At 43.7% G+C, this 15,642-nt stretch overlaps 1 protein-coding gene across 14 annotated transcripts in view; it reads right to left on the reverse strand.

The window, feature by feature from the left end:
* Positions 1–321: 321 nt before the first annotated feature.
* The window catches only part of DOCK10 (dedicator of cytokinesis 10), a 145,271-nt gene continuing 129,950 nt past the window's right edge, over positions 322–15,642 (reverse strand). For 10 of the 14 annotated variants that reach the window (XM_077183865.1, XM_077183864.1, XM_054639191.2 and 7 more), the window contains 10 exons: positions 14,723–14,829; positions 14,132–14,254; positions 13,094–13,207; positions 8,078–8,224; positions 7,535–7,745; positions 5,362–5,552; positions 4,608–4,708; positions 4,134–4,272; positions 2,161–2,236; positions 322–1,039 (listed from right to left, as the gene is read on the reverse strand). In XM_077183865.1, coding sequence (XP_077039980.1) covers positions 972–1,039; positions 2,161–2,236; positions 4,134–4,272; positions 4,608–4,708; positions 5,362–5,552; positions 7,535–7,745; positions 8,078–8,224; positions 13,094–13,207; positions 14,132–14,254; positions 14,723–14,829 — 1,277 coding nt within the window. In that variant the 3' untranslated portion in view covers positions 322–971. Of the gene's footprint in view, positions 1,040–2,160; positions 2,237–4,133; positions 4,273–4,607; positions 4,709–5,361; positions 5,553–7,534; positions 7,746–8,077; positions 8,225–12,284; positions 12,421–13,093; positions 13,208–14,131; positions 14,255–14,722; positions 14,830–15,642 lie in introns of those variants that run through there. The other 4 variants (XM_077183868.1, XM_077183869.1, XM_077183861.1 and 1 more) reach the window with 2 other exon arrangements.

A 15,642-nucleotide genomic window follows, 5' to 3' on the forward strand; every position in this document is an offset into this window, starting at 1 on the left:
ACTCCACTTTATCCCCACGTGATGCAGAAACTGAAACAAACATCTCATAAAGGCACGTGGCTTCCCAATGTGCCCCAGGGAAAATCTGGGACTATGAACTTCAAAGGAAAATCTGAGTTTTCTTGGTCTCAAGCAGGAGAACTACACCAAGCTGCTTCTCAGGGTGACTTCAGTCTGGGGCCATGGAGAGAACCCAGAGCCACGTTCTGCAGATGTCATAGGTGCCTTTATCAGCATCCACAACATCACAGAGAGTTGGGATGATCCTGATCTCCACCACTCCAGAGAGTGCTGTCACAGGAATGAACCAATGCACAGAGCTTCAAAGAGAAAATTTTATGGACGCTTTTATACACATACACAAATATTTTAATATAATGGTAACTGAAATGTTATCCATATTCTTAGTACTGTCATAATTAACTAAAAAGATATTTTTTAAAATTTTGTAAAAATGACATATTTTACACATCTTCTATTTACAATTGCAATATGCTTAAATGTTATAAAACATCCACTCTGACCTTTAAAATATATGTATACTAGGACTTAGTATTAGATATATTATAATTTATAGCAAACTTAGAGTTTGCCGTGTACCTATCTATTCAATTGGAATTTTGTAATCAGCCTGGCTTAATAAAGGCTGCTCAAAACCAAAAATTGACAACAAAAAAGAAAAAGAAAAAAGAGAGGGAATGTGCAAATATTGGGGCAGGCAAAAAAAAAATTCTCAAGCTTGCATTTTTTAAAATAACACCGTGAAGACTTCCAATAAATTAAAATCTTAACCCTCAAATCCTTTTCCTGGTATTGTCCATCAACTTAATTTTCAGTACTATTAATCTAAAAGGAAAAAATCGCCTCAACAACAAAGGACAAACCCCACCCCAGCCAGCAGCTCTTCCTGAGGCTGCAGTCAGGCATCAGGGTTTGCTGGAGTGGCTGCTGCTGGCACAGAGGAGCTGGCTCTATGGATGACTCGGGAATACGTGCGCTCCATCCCTGGATGCTTTGCTGAGTCCTCCTTGTAGGCAATCTTTTCAGGGAAAAAAAACAAAAGCAACAGTGAGAGAGATCTGAATTATTTGGTGTCTGAAGTGTCTGCTGTCTAACCAAGGGTTTCCCATTTTTTAATTGTTACACAATGATGCTAAGGATCTGACAGAGGAAAGGGACCTTGCCCTGGTAAATGGAGTCTGCAGGGATGGGGCTGGGCTGACTGCTGCCAAGCTCCATGGGGTTCCCTGAACTGCACCACTCTCACACAAGTCCCCTACACTTTGCAAACTCCTGGACACCTACATTAGCACCTCCTGACCATGGCACAGACAGGCCCAGCTCTGCCCATGCTGTCACCTGGGGGTGCAGCAGCCCCACAGAGCTGCCCAGGCTGGGCAGCAGGGCTGGGACCAAGTGCCAGGCTGAGCCTGTGGGCAGAGCTGCAGTCGAGCAGCAGTGGCAAAAGCTCTGCCCTGTCCTAAAGAAGGAAGATCTTTTTCCTGAAGAAGCTCTTCTAGCCTTGGTAAAAGCCCTTTATAAACCTGTCATCCTCCATGGGTGCTTTGTGGAAGCATACAGAGCAGAGACAGGGTGATCCCCACTGACCACACGGCACCAGCACTGGAGGAGAAGCCTCTCCCCTTGACAAAGCTGCAGGTGCAGCCCTACACCATCAGTGGCAGCTGTCCCTGGCCAGGGCTGCAGGCCAGCCACCCCTCAGCTGTCACCAGGCAGACCTGAGCACAAACAGCTCCAGCAGCATGGGCAGCTCTGGGCAGGAGCTGCTCTCACATCCTGGGCTGCAGGGAGGGCACTGGGACTTGGGCACGCCCTGGCAGCCACTTTTGCTGCTATTGGCATTGGCTTTTGCTGCTATTGGCACTTGCTTTTGCTGCTATTGGCACTTGCTTTTACATCAGGGAACTCTTGTCCAGCTGCCTCACTGGCCTCCCCAAAGTTCACAGCTAGGATCCTAAAGAACAGGGCTCTCAAGACTGCTCATGGACAACACATCACACATACAGCTTAGATCTTTTTCTAAACTCCCTGAGAAGAGAGAAGGGAAATGGAACAAACATACCCAGCAGAAAAAACAGCAAGTGAGGGAAGTATATGACATTAAAAGAAAAAAAATAGATGTAAGAAAAATGAACATACCACTTTTGGCTATAGTATTGAGGGAAATGTTAGACAGGGAAGAAGAGAAGCTGTATAAGCAAGGACCATGACAGAGCTGTCAGAAAAGAAAAACAAAAAAGAGAAAAACAAAAAAGAGAAAAAGATATGGTGATGAAAAAGTCACTGTCAGTAGGTGAGAAACAAAACTTTCTTGATACAACAATGGGAAAGATGGCAAATTGTACTGGTGTAAAGCACACAGCACAGATCCAAGAGAGCCTCAAGCTTTCCAACTGTAAGACAAATATTTCAGCCACAGTTTATGGCATGTGATTTCTCTGAGGAAATACTCTGCTCAGAAGCAGGGAGTTCATGAGTTCATGACAAGAGGAGTAGAGTTTTCTCAAAACCCCCCACTGCCCAAAAAATGAGGCTGTCACATTTTAGGCTTCCCCAAAGTATTGTAAGTGGGAGACTGTTTTCAGGGTGGACTTTAAAATTCAGATGATTTTGGTAAAAGAGATGACAATTTTGACTTTTGTTGGATGAACTCTTTACACATTAGCACTGATTTGTACACATAATTTTGTATTCTTTAGTATGAAGAAAACTCAGAGCTCATGGATATAAATACAGGTATGAGCATTTAACAGAACTCTCCAAATGTTTTATGAATGCTGAATCTCATGGGCTGCTCATGCCTCTTTTGAGCTGACCATCCATTTTCCATTCTTGTGGGAAACAGTGGTTCACACAAGACATATGGTGCTGCCTATGCACACTGACTGATGGCCAAAATAACTTCCATGTGAGATGCATGGATATTGATCAACAAACAACACTCTTAACACTTACATACTTAACAAAACAGTGATAATTACTGGTTAGAATCACTGGAAGGCTTGAGGTTCACAAATCTTTATACACCTGAAGAGGAGAGGAGCACAACTCCCAGACCTGCAGCCACCCCTGACTCCATCCAGCAGGCACCAGGCCTCCAAGCAACTGGGAGCTTTACACCCAAGGAAAAACTCACTCAGTGCCACAGTAAGTACAACAATGGCAAGAAATTCAGGTCAACCCTTATTCTACTCATATGTGAAGATGAATAATACAGCATGGGGTAATGGAGAGCCATGTAGGCACTTCTGTGAGATGCCACCACTGATACCAGTTGTTAAACCAAGTTACTGTGCACCAACAGGGCTTTTGGATGCTACAGGCACCTGGAAATGCAGCACAGCTGCTAGAGAGGAACTATTTATCACATGCAATCTAAGGTACCCTGCCCATAAACATGCAGAGATATAATTAAACATGGTTTAATTAGCACTTCAGTATGCAAATTGCTCAATATTTAATTTAAACTGAAACTATTAAAAAAAAAAAATCTGCCTGGACACAGCAGTAGAATAGCTGCAAGTGTGCACTGGAGTCCAATTCAGAATTTTGGGATACAATTCATATAATGTATATATGCTTGCTCATCCTTCTGAAGCTGCTAAAATACATGGCATCTATCTTGACAGTGTACTCAAGCAAAAAAAAAAAAAAAATTGAAAAATAACCTTCTCTGAAAGCTGACCATAAATAGACACAATAAGGATACCTCCTGGGGTTATAAGCTACATCTTAAAAGCAATTTACTGTTTTAATTAAATACAACACAGCTATAGGACAAAGCAAGCAAAGCATTGAGCACTAGTTTAGACTATTTTTCTATGCCTCTAAACCCCAGCCAGCATTTAGCCTCACAAACATTCAGCTTTTCAATATGTAGCAAGGCAGAAAACAGACCTTTGTTGATCAGATATAGAATATACTTCTATTAAAGAAAAAAAGAGGAAGAAACAAAACCCAAAACCAAAAAACAAAAAAAAACCCTGCTTTCTGTCACTATTGCATTGCAAGGTTTTACTTCTAGTATTTTTCTCTACAGCTTCATTTGTCACTAGAAGACACAATTAGCCCCCCTCATGGAGCCCAACCAGCACCCAAATAGATGTTCTGACCTGTTCATTCATGACTGCAGAGAGCTCGCTGAGCATGTCCTTGTAGTGAGACTTCATCTCTCCCTGGTACTCAAACTGGTCCTCCTTAATGAGGCGCTCGTTGACATCCAGGGCATGGCCACAGGCTTCAGCAAACTGCCTGCAAGCACCAAAACACAAAAACCAGTGACACAGCTTTTGTAGGAATGAAAAAGCCTATCTGTACACACACAGTGCTGCATCTCTTCTTCCCCTTGCAAACTGCACCTTGTTGGAAGTGAATTTCAGAACTCATTCTTACATCAAAAGGAATGCACTATAAGGGTAGCCCAGAACTACAGTAAACGTTTCTCAGGAGTGACTTGTCAGATAGGGTAAATGCAGATGTAAATTAGGCTGGTTCAAATCAGCCTGACTCCATGTCTTGCCTGCCTGTGCCATGCAGAGTGTCCTATGTGCTATGTGGGGGGTGAAAAGCCTAATATTAATGTTTACCTGAAGATTTCCTTCAGAAGCTTAACTTGATTATCAGGATATCTCTTAGCATTTGTCTCTTCAAGAAAAGCTCGAGCATAGGCCATTGGTCCAGCATTTACCTGTGTGAGAAATGCACAGCTTAGGAACAGAGAACAAGCCATACATTGCTGTTTCTCTTGTGCTCCAGGGCTTGGAGACTGGCCTCAGGCAAGCTAGGCTGTGAGAAGAACATCCCCTCAACTCCTTCTGTCACCAGGATGGAAGCTGAGGGGTTTTATTGAGGAAACAGGAGCTGCTCAACCTCGTACAGGCTGCAGATCTGTGCTGGCCTTTCCAAGTCCCCAGCCAGATGAGCACCCAGACAGTTACATGTTTGTTTGTAGATACTTCAATGAGAGCATCAGGAATACCTGTCACAATCCCAGCTTTCCTGAATAGGGAATGACAAAGCCAATCCTAGCAAAACTCCCTTGAAAGAATCCACCTGCTTGTGATGGGTCATATTCTCAAGTGATACGGGACAGTCTTGTTGGAAAGGTCTTAGTTGTTATTTAGAGTAGACTTGAATTGAATAATTAGTATGAATAATATAAAACCAGCAGTCATCAATGCCAGTGGAAAACTTGCCATTCCTTAGTGTGTTTAGAGTGAGATCTAACAGCACTATAATACAAGGTATGCCAAAGACAAAAAATATCTCAAATGATGAAAATCAGAAAAATTTAGGTAGATGCCTTGAAAAAAGAGAAAAAAGGCAGCAAATGGACATTACCTTGACACTGACACTTCCTTGGAGCTTGAGCTGCAGTCGGATCATGTCCACTTCTTCCATTGTGCAAAGCTGATTGAGCTCTGAGACCTTTTTGGACATCTCATCAATGGCCACTTCGATGGGGTTCAGCTCTGTGCTGGTCTGGCTTATGACCTGAATCCTCTTCTTCACGTAGGGAAACAAGTGACTGGCTACTCAAGAGAGAGAGAAATGGCTCAGAGAACTCACCCAACAAGAGAGTATTTAGGAAAGCAGAACAACTAAGTCAAAGTATTAACTTTTGACTTTGTCAATCTCTTTATTAATCCACAAAAATTAAGTTTTAATCATTGAATGAGTAGAAGTGGCACAGCAGGTCCAAACTGAATTCTGATGTACCCAGCACTGGAAGAGCATTTCCTTTTGAACTCATCAAGGACTGCAGCCACACTGCACTTGCTCTTGGCCCAGCAGGCTCTGGAGCAGATGCAGTGCAGGTGCCATTCCAGCACCCAGCCACAATTGACTTCAGCCATAGCAGAAGCCTTGCTTTCTTCTCAAACTGAAAGTGCTTCAGTTTACACAGGAAGGAAATGAAAACACATGACTTTACCAAACAGGTGTGGGGGGAAAAAAAAGGAAAAAAAAGAGAAGAAAAGACCATTTCCTTTAGTGAAAAGCACTGATGTGAGGTAGGTGCCAAAGGGAAAAGGAGGGGAGAAGTAATCAAATTCCCACCTCATGGCAAAGATGGAGCAGGACTGAGAGCGGTGGGAGCTGATGACAGCATGTAATAACCCAGGGAAAATATTCTGCCAGAAAAACAAGCCTCTGTTTTTGCCAGGCAGACCATAACAGACTTTCACTTTCAAGTCAGTGAAAGTACCTGCTTCACTAGAGATCTCAAAACATCTACCGCTGCCCAAGCACTTAAACAAACCACACACAAGCTGTTCCTCCTTTCTTCTTCTTACAAGCAGAGCTGTGTCATGTAACAAGACACCCTCAGACATCAGTGCCTCTTTCCTGGCTTGCCAGAACAAAACTTTTAGGTGACTATGCTTGCACTGTAAGCAGTTTTTTTCACGCTGTCCTTTGGGGGAAGGAGATGCACTGAAGCTGGCAAGGAACTGGATTTTCTGTCACTTGGGAGCCTTTGCTGTGAACATCGGCCTCTCTGTCCATGGCTGCCCATGAGAACAACGCCTCCATCTCAGTTCCTCATACATCAAAATTAAGACATGTCAAGTTTCAGCAGTAGTCTCACAAAGGAAGCTTTTTAAAAGAGAGATTTCAATCATGATAGGGAGCAAAAAGTTTCAGTTTAATATGACTCATTAAGAGAAGACATATCTAGTGCTCCTAACATTCCTGCCTTAAAACACTGAACTCTTACGTCTAGCTTAAAAAAATTCTCTATAATGTATCTTACTCCCATTTTGAATATTCTATCTGCAAGTTTTACTCTTAGCAGAATAGACATCCTACTTGACTTTTTCTTAGAATTGTTTTTTATTAAAAGAAAATGGTTCTGAGGGCTAAGCTGCCTACAGCAAAACCACTCCCAAGTTACATCACTGCAAGAACAGTTAAGATGTTAATTATAAGGAAAAATAAAGCAGCTGAATGAAAATAACTATCCCTAAGATGGTCAGCAGGTCTGTAAGGAAGACGTGGCCAAGACCCACAGTGAAAAGATGAGTTATCATCCTGCACAACACTCACCTGCAGATGAACCTACTATTAAAACATCATCCTTAAAGCAGTGAAGAGGTACTTTTAACATTCAACCAAAATACTGCCATGGGAGCTGACAGAGGAATTATTCACCTTTAAAACTCTTTACTTCTAGTCAAGGCCTTTCATGGATCTCAGGGAGTTTGGCAAAGGCATTGTTATGGTGCATTAAGTCTGATCTGAGCTAAAACTATTCTGATTGCCCTACATGCTTTGGAAGGTCTCCAAAATCCACGCATGCCCTTCTCCACTAAGCATCTGCTTCCAGCCAGCTCAGACCTAACAACCTCCAGTTTACTGCATGTCTGTCTCATTGGAGAGCAGGAAACGCAGGACCTCCAGAGCTGGAAACAGGAGCCAGGCATGGCAGAGAGGCAGCGAAGCAGCGATGGATCCCCGGCCCTTGGGCTGTCCCTGTGGGCTGGGCAAGGCAGGACGGAGCGGGGAGCGGACGTACTGGTGAGGATGGTGCGCCTCTTGCACTGCTCCTCCACCCCGCCGTGCTTCTTGCCCGAGAGCGTGAAGGGCGTCTCGAACACAAAGCGGTTGATGTTGTGGTGCATCTCAAAGTCTGTCCTGCGCTCCTCGGCCTCCTTCTCCTCAAAGAAAGGGGTCACGTAGGTCACCTGGATGTAGGCGTATTTGGGATCCAGGTCTTTGGGGTTCACCTGGGGGACAGTGGGAAACAATAATATTATGTTAAGTGTGATGAGCTTCCAAGGCATCCATAACATTTTTGATGTGTTTATTTATTTATAGCCACACCGATGAAAACTGAGACTTCCAAATGTAACACTCAGATCATGGATGGATATAAGGGCATTTTACCAAGAGTTCCCTGAGAAGAATGGGACCTTTGACAATAGCCATTGGCCAAAATGGATGAGAGCTAAATGAGACAGAAAACAACCTGCTTCTGCACAGCAGCAAACATCTGCCTGCTCCTCTTGCACCATGCACTCAGTTCTCTCCCTCGTGCAAAACCACATGCTTTTCATACCTTGTTGGAATCCTGGATGATCTTCACGTTATCTATTCCAAACTTGTCTGCATAAAGTTTCATCAGCCTTTGAGAAATCTCAGACAAGCCAGTTAATTTGGGCTCTTTATAAATATACTCTTTACCTTCCTCTTCTTCAAAAAAGCCCTGTTTAGAAAGAAACAAAAGGATACAGTGAACATAACAGCCATGGCAAAAATGAGGTGCTTACATCAGGAATCAGTATACCCACCAGAGCATCCAGTAGGCCACTTCCAGCACCTGAGTGAAAAGCTTACCTCTGTCCACTCCTAGCAGACATGTCCCCAGAGGTCAGTGTTTATACTGGTCTGCAATCTCCAAAGTTACCCAGGAAAAGATCCCTACACATTTATTCACTTAAGAGACTGAGCAGCTTAAAGAGTTAAAGGGCTTTCTTGAAAACGATGATGTGTGTATGATGAAAAAACCCTCATGGATTAAAAACTAGAATTAAAAATTCTTTAAATCTTAATAATTTGGTTCAATTAACAGCTGTTTGCTGGACACTGAGCCCAGCTGGGGTGTGTGCAGCATGTCACCTCCAGCGCTTCCTCTGGGAGCCAGGTGTGCAGGCACAGGCTGCCCATGGCCATGGCATGGGAGCACCTGGGAACCAGTCTGCATCTCCTCTGAGCAGCTGAAGAGAAACTCTGGTGGGCACCTTGAAAGGCCACATAGAACTGCAGCACTTCCAGAGACAATTAGCAAATTATTCACGTTTGAAAAGAAAAAGAAAAACAACAAAAAGACACACAGACCATGTTCCTTTGCAACAAAGGTACAGTCTTGTTAAGGTCATTATTTAAGACATTGGATGGACTTGGCAGAGCTTGAATAAAAGGGTTCACTGAAGAGCTGAACATGAATCTGTCAGGCTTCAGAAGAAATGCACACTCTGAAAGTTACCAGAGCATTGCATCAGCTGCAGGTGAGACACTGAGCTGCCCCAAGATGAACATGTACATCAGTGCTGCAGGAGCAGCTCTCCCAGCTGGGCAGAAAGCAGCAGGTGCCCCTTGAACAAGGGCTGCATTTGTCCTAATGCCAGGAGCAGCACCAGCCCTCTCCTAGGGTGCAGCTTGGTGATGGGCACCACTGCAGCTACACTCAAAACCTCTTCCTTTCCCCTTAATGCAAAGTGACCCAGAGAATAACACCTGAAGCTGCAGGGATAGGGGGAAAGGCAGACAGCATTAATGAGGTCAGACCCAAGGCCCTTTGCACTTCACATGATGTGGCCTGGATGGCCAATTCTACAATATGCCTAAGCAAACTGCTATCTGTAGAAAAACAGAGAAGCAGAAATTAATGAAGGCAAGAGATATCTCCAAAATCTATTCAGAAGGTACTCATGCAAAATTCAGCTTTTTTACCTGGAAGTGTGTTTCAACTTTGCCCTCTAAAATTATTGATTAGGCAAATCTTCACCAAAAAAACCCAAACAGAATTAAAATAAAATAAGCTATGAATTTCATTACTTCTTTAGGACCTCCCAAGCTTTATTTCAATGGGGATTAAGAAATATGTGCATCTCTGGCTTCTCCTTCAGTAAGGACAAGAGGCAATAAAATTGTCTTTGAATTTGGCAAGTTGTGGGCATTACTGGAAACCAATAACTAATAGCTGCAAGAGCAGCTCATCTGACAGCATCTTCTTCAGCCTCACAGGGACCTTCTAACATTGCATGATTTTTAACAACATTATCAATTAAATTCCATAGGCATATGAAGATCTTCACAGGTAATTAGAGAAAAAAATCTAGAGCTCCAAAGTTGCCATCCTACAAAAATCTGTTGAGCTGGGCAGGCAATTGACTTCCTATTGATTACACTGAGAAAATATCTACAGGATCATAATCTGGTTTCTGATCTTGTTTCCACTGAATCAAAACTGCTTTATGTGAGAAAACCTCATTAGTTTGATGCAATCATACTTAAACATACTACTCTGCACTGTTTCTGTCAAAAGACATCTGCTTTCTGTTACTATTTAGTGTTTTCAACAAAATCCCTCCTGTTTTCCAAAATGATCACATAGCAAGCTAGAATACAGTTTATGCTCTTAAACCCTGATTCTGTGTATGTTTGCATGCTGGAACAATCTCTGCTGATGCTGCATGGCACACTGATATCTCTGTTAATCGTTTTACTAAAAAAAAACAACCTGAAAACAAAAAAACTAAACAGATTTAGTCTTATCTCTAATACAAGAGACATCATTTAAGTAGATATTCCCTACAGTATTTCAGCTGACAAGTGATAAGCAGAAGTTAACTGTGAGCTATAAATAATCATGTCTGCCATATGCTATATGTCTGGCAAAGACTATTAAAAGTAAGATTAAATACTTTTCAGAAGCCAAATATCCTCCAATTTCAGGATTTTAAAATATTAAGCAGCCAAGGTTACATTATCGATGCATTTCCCTGGATTATTTCCATCCTGGCTGGTTTGGTCCTGCAAGGACAATGCAGCCTCACAGATGAAAACTGTGCCAGGGAGCAGCTGAGGGTGATGGAAGGCACATGACCTCCTGAACAGCAGGTTACTGGTTTCCACTGAGCTCTGATGCTCTGAGAGACAAGTTATCCCTGTGGGAGTTCTGATAAGGCCCTTCCTCATCCTCACACCCCTCCAGACACAGCCTTGGAGCTCACAGTACATCCGACCCTTCTCTGCCCTTTGGTGAAAGGTGCTGAGGTCAAGCCTTCTGCTTGACCTGCCAGGAATTGGCATCTAATGGTTCTTTCCCTGTGTCACCTCACAGTAAGGGATTGTGATCACTATGAAACTGTGCCCTCCAGCTTCCCCAGCTTCTTGTACACACAGCAGAACAAACCCTCAGCTCTGCCTTTGCCTGACACTGCTCTGAAAAACAGGTCTTGAATGTCTTTGCTTATCAGCACAATATGAGTTCTCAGCCATTCAGTATATTTAACAGAATGCTTTTTGGCTCTTAATTCAAGAAAGATACTGACTTCTCAAACACTCATCTGTGAGTAAACTCATATGCACTGGCTAGTGTGGTCACTTGGGGGTGCAATGAGACATTGACAGAAAGGCCTTTAACAGAAAGTGCAGTCTAAACCAGCAGCTGCCATAAGATCAGCTCCCTGAGCTGGCAAATACATCTTGTGGTGAAAACAGATGACTGTGTCCTCCCTGAGGATCACATTAATTCAAACCATCCTTGCACAGGGTCCCTGCAGCAATGCAGTAACCAAATTCTGCCTCTGCCTTTGCATGAAGAGCAGTTTTCAGGTGCAGCAGCAGATCATCTTTCTCCACTAAGAACCCCCAAAATTCTCCCTCCCAGTATTAATCTTTTGTTCTTTAATCTGCTTTCCCTGCAGCTTTTGTTTCAGTTAAGGAACAGCAGCCACATCACGTCTCTCCTGCAAAGGGCAAGGGGAAAGCAGTGCCTGCTGCCTTTAGAGCCCAGTGACTGGGGGGAACAGACAGAGGAACACACAGCTGTGACACAGTCATACCCTTTAGAGCACTAAAGCTGTTTAAATGAAATTGTCCTTGTGGCACTAGCACCCTGGAAGTCATTGCACTTTTACAGAGATGCTAACCCAGTTCAGCAGAAGTGCTGCAGCTAAATTACCCCTGGGAGAGCCACTGGCTCTGGGAGAGTGCTGGCCAGAGGCTGCAAGTAGGAGAGCCTTGTTTTGCCCTGTGCTGCTCCCCTTTTGAGGAAGGGTAGGCATAAGGAAAACTCTGCCCTTCCTCAGGTGCAGCTCCTTGCATTTGGCAAATTCAGCTTTGCTAATCTGTCCAGAGAGCCAGGACCTGCCATTCCCCCTGAATTCCATTTGCTTGCTCCTGCAAGGGACTGCCAGGACCTTGGCCATGGCCATGACCTGCCCAGAGTGCTCCAGTGGCCACTGCCATGACCTCAGACTGACACAGCAGCCCTCCCCTTGGGAGCTGCAGTGCAGGCCAGGAAAGCAGGCTTGCATTCAAACAGCATTAATGCTACCCCAGGACTTGCACAGAGGAAGAGGGGCTCCAATCCCACTGCCAGTGGAGCTGGGAGGAACTTCCACTGAGATGAGATGAAGCAGCATTGGGCCCCACAGTGCACACACAACATGATGATAGATACAGCTCAGTAGTTCAGGTAACTGAACAAACAAAAGTTAGTTTGCAGGATGCAGCAATGAATGCAGCAATGAATGCAGCAATGTTATTTTATCTGCCATGAACCAAAGAATCGAGAGCACAGGAAAATTAATGTCAATTAACAGTAGAGGGAAGGATGAAGGATGTGTGAGGAGAATTAAACAAAACATGCAACAGAACTAGACTTACCACAGCCTTGAATAAGATCAAAAGGAGAAAAGAGCAAATTTCTGCATTAAAATCTAATTAGCAAACAGAATGATTCACATCAATCTGTTGTTTACACACTTTATAATTTAGAGCACAGGACATTTTATGCTTGCCAAAACCAGGACTAAAAGGAACATGCTGGATTGCTACACTGGTTTGTGGTGGAAGAAAGCACAAAATAATGCTTCAAGGGTGCTGAAGCACAGCAGAGGGAATAATGCTATTCCACAGTACATTGCACAGAACCAGAGGTAGCCTGGAAGCAGAAGGCAGAGTCAGTGAAAAACACAACAAAGCATCTATTCCATACTGCTCTGCTTTAAGATCTATTGGAGGAGAGTGCCATTTATCAAAGATGCCTTATCTGGTTCTACTTATGTTGTAGCTTGAAAAAACCTGCCCTGCCTCAGTCTCAGCTTTGCTTTATGAAGTCAAGAACTAAAGCTGACACAGAAGTCTGGTCTCTCATACACCCTAAATCCACAGCAGTGGTTTGCACAGAGGCAACTGAGTGCTCCCTGCTGACTAAAATCCTGCTGGGAGTCTGACCCATGAGGCAGCTTTCACCCTGGGATTCACCACCAAGTGCTTCCCTGAACTCTGTCAGGAACAGGTCTGAAAGCTGACTGTGGAGAGAGGAGAGCCCAGGCTCACTTACCTGCCCATAGAATGCCACCCTGTAGTATCTGCCAAAGAGGCGTTTCTCAGAGTTCACCACCTCTGCAACCTTCAGGTAGGAGCGGTGGATGTCGTAGTACAGGTCAGACAGTTTCTGCATGGACAGACAGAGGCAGGGCAGGTGAAGGCATGCCAGCACCTTGGGAAATGCCACCACAGCTCTGCACAGCCCTGCTTGCCTTAGCTGGCTTCCCAGGCCTTTGCCAAGACGGCTGGACGAGCTAAGGGAACAGTTTAACCTCGTTAGCAGTCACTAAAGAGTCACTGCAAGGTTGCTGTCACCTTCTAGGGGGTTCTGTGGCAGTGGAGCCTTTGTGTGCAGGCTCATAGAGCATCATCCCACCACCAGACAGTGCTGCTGACCTGCCAAGGGGGCAGAGAACCCAAGTGTTATTTGTGCAAGTGAGAACAAGGTGCCAATACCTCCAATCAGCTCCCAACCCCACACAAAGATGTGCTTTCCACAGTTACCACTGAACAGCACTTTCTCAGGATAGTGAACCAAAATTTCAGCTAAGTTACATCTAAGGATCTGCTTCCGTAGCATACAGCCTATTGCTACCTACCACTCTGTGTCTCTTTCAATTTAAACCCAGAAAAATCAGTAAATGCAATCATCATCTGGCTATCCATTATGTATTGAAATTGCCAAGTAAATAAGAAACTAAGAAATCCTGAAATTGTGAAGAAATCATGCAATTTATCAGCATTTTCTGAACTTAAATACAATGCAAATGTGCTCTTGGTTTAAAACCCATGTAAAAAATCATAGCCACTGGCTAAGACAAGAGGTTTATTTGAAATTTTTTTACAGTTACTGTTGCATTGATGCTGAAAAGAGGCAGGAAAGACACCAATGTTTTTATTTTCTCACAGCACAAAACATTAAAAGGAGAAATTACAGACAGGAAGAAAGAAAACATTCCTTTTAAAAAAAGCACATTTTTTTCCCTAAAAGTTTTGATCTTTAGTGTTGCCTTAGGATAATTAAAAAGACCCAAACCAAACACCCACTTACTTTAAAGTCCCTCTGCTTTTCACAAACAGCAATGATAGGCTTGTTGACCTCAGCAATAAGCTCATATCTCTCAGACTTCCAGAGGTAGTCAACACACAACTCCAGCTGTTCCACAAGGATATTCTGCAATTTCACAAACACAAATAGTTCAGTGACTTGACAGCTGGAGGCATTTAATTAATAGCAATGCAGCACAAGCACATATCCACTGCTTCATTTTTATTCTGGAACTTCTGTATTAAAGTTTATTGCAATTGCACAATGTTTAATCAAGTATTGGTGACTTGGCTCTTCTTTAGACAAAAAACCTGAAATAACAGTAACATGAAAATACTTGAATAGTTGGCATCTCAAGCAGAATGATGGGTTTGCTTCATGGCCTTCCCCTGCCCTGACTTTCAGCTCTGGTACTTTATGCTCTCCTTAGCTAAACACCACTGCAACAGCTGTGACACTTCACTCAAAAGCTGTGTGCCTTTCAACATTGCCTGAGTACACTCACTCTATTTTTTGCCACAACATGCACAGGATTGCACTAGAAACAACATTCTGTTAATACAAACCAGGTATATAAATGTTAACATTGCTGACCTCATTATAGGGAGTATCTTGCATCCCAGAGTCTTCCTTCATAGCACCTTCTTCTTTAATGTTGGGGGTAATGCTCAGAAAAGCAGGCCATCCCATGGAGAATAAGCCTTAAAGTGCAAGTCACAAGAAAGGCTGTTAATGACTCAGTGACCAGGTATTTCAAGAAGTTACTAGATGCCACTAAAACAGAGCTGTTGAGTTCATTTCTTTTGCAGCCCAAGTAATGAGAGGCACAAATGGAGCTGATGGAATTTTTAAGACTATTCCACATTTTCCTCAGTGATATAAATTCACTTCTCCAGGCAAAGGGGAGTGCCAGCATTCTCCTGATGCAGTGTTATTCCTCTCTTCAGCATTTTGGTTCCTGAGCTCTAAGTGCTGGCAGCCCTGGCAAAGCTTCACGTGCAACGCTCCTTTGTGCACAGGAATGACCCTGGCAGGCTGAGGTGACACAATTCCCACCTGGGGAACCTGCAGGTGTCCCCCCTGTCAGTCCCCAGGACTGCAGAGCCCAGGGGAGGAGGCTCCAGGACACACTGGCAGTGGCTTTCCTGTCCTGCCCTGGCTCAGCACTGCTGCAGAAAGCTCTGGCTGGTGGCAGCAGCTGTGGGTGGAAAGGCTCATAAGGAATAAAACTGAGCTTAAATCAAGTATTTGCTAAGCTGAGGCCTTTAGTACACCAAGGGTGCAGCAGAAACAACTTGCACAGGCATCACCCTTTACAGATCAGCAAGGGTCTGCCCTGCAAGGATTTTACCACTGCTCTGGACCGGAGAAGGTAAAGCTGCCAGGGGAGGAGACAAACTCCTGACAAAGCCATTAAAAATGTTTAATTTAACAGTAGGAAAATGCTACTATGGCTCAATTAAAAAGGCTAACCCATAGACACTGAGATGGGAGCCTCCATTCTCCCTCTCCAG

Source organism: Agelaius phoeniceus, chromosome 10 (assembly GCF_051311805.1).
Source record: "Agelaius phoeniceus isolate bAgePho1 chromosome 10, bAgePho1.hap1, whole genome shotgun sequence".
Lineage (NCBI taxonomy): Eukaryota > Metazoa > Chordata > Aves > Passeriformes > Icteridae > Agelaius > Agelaius phoeniceus.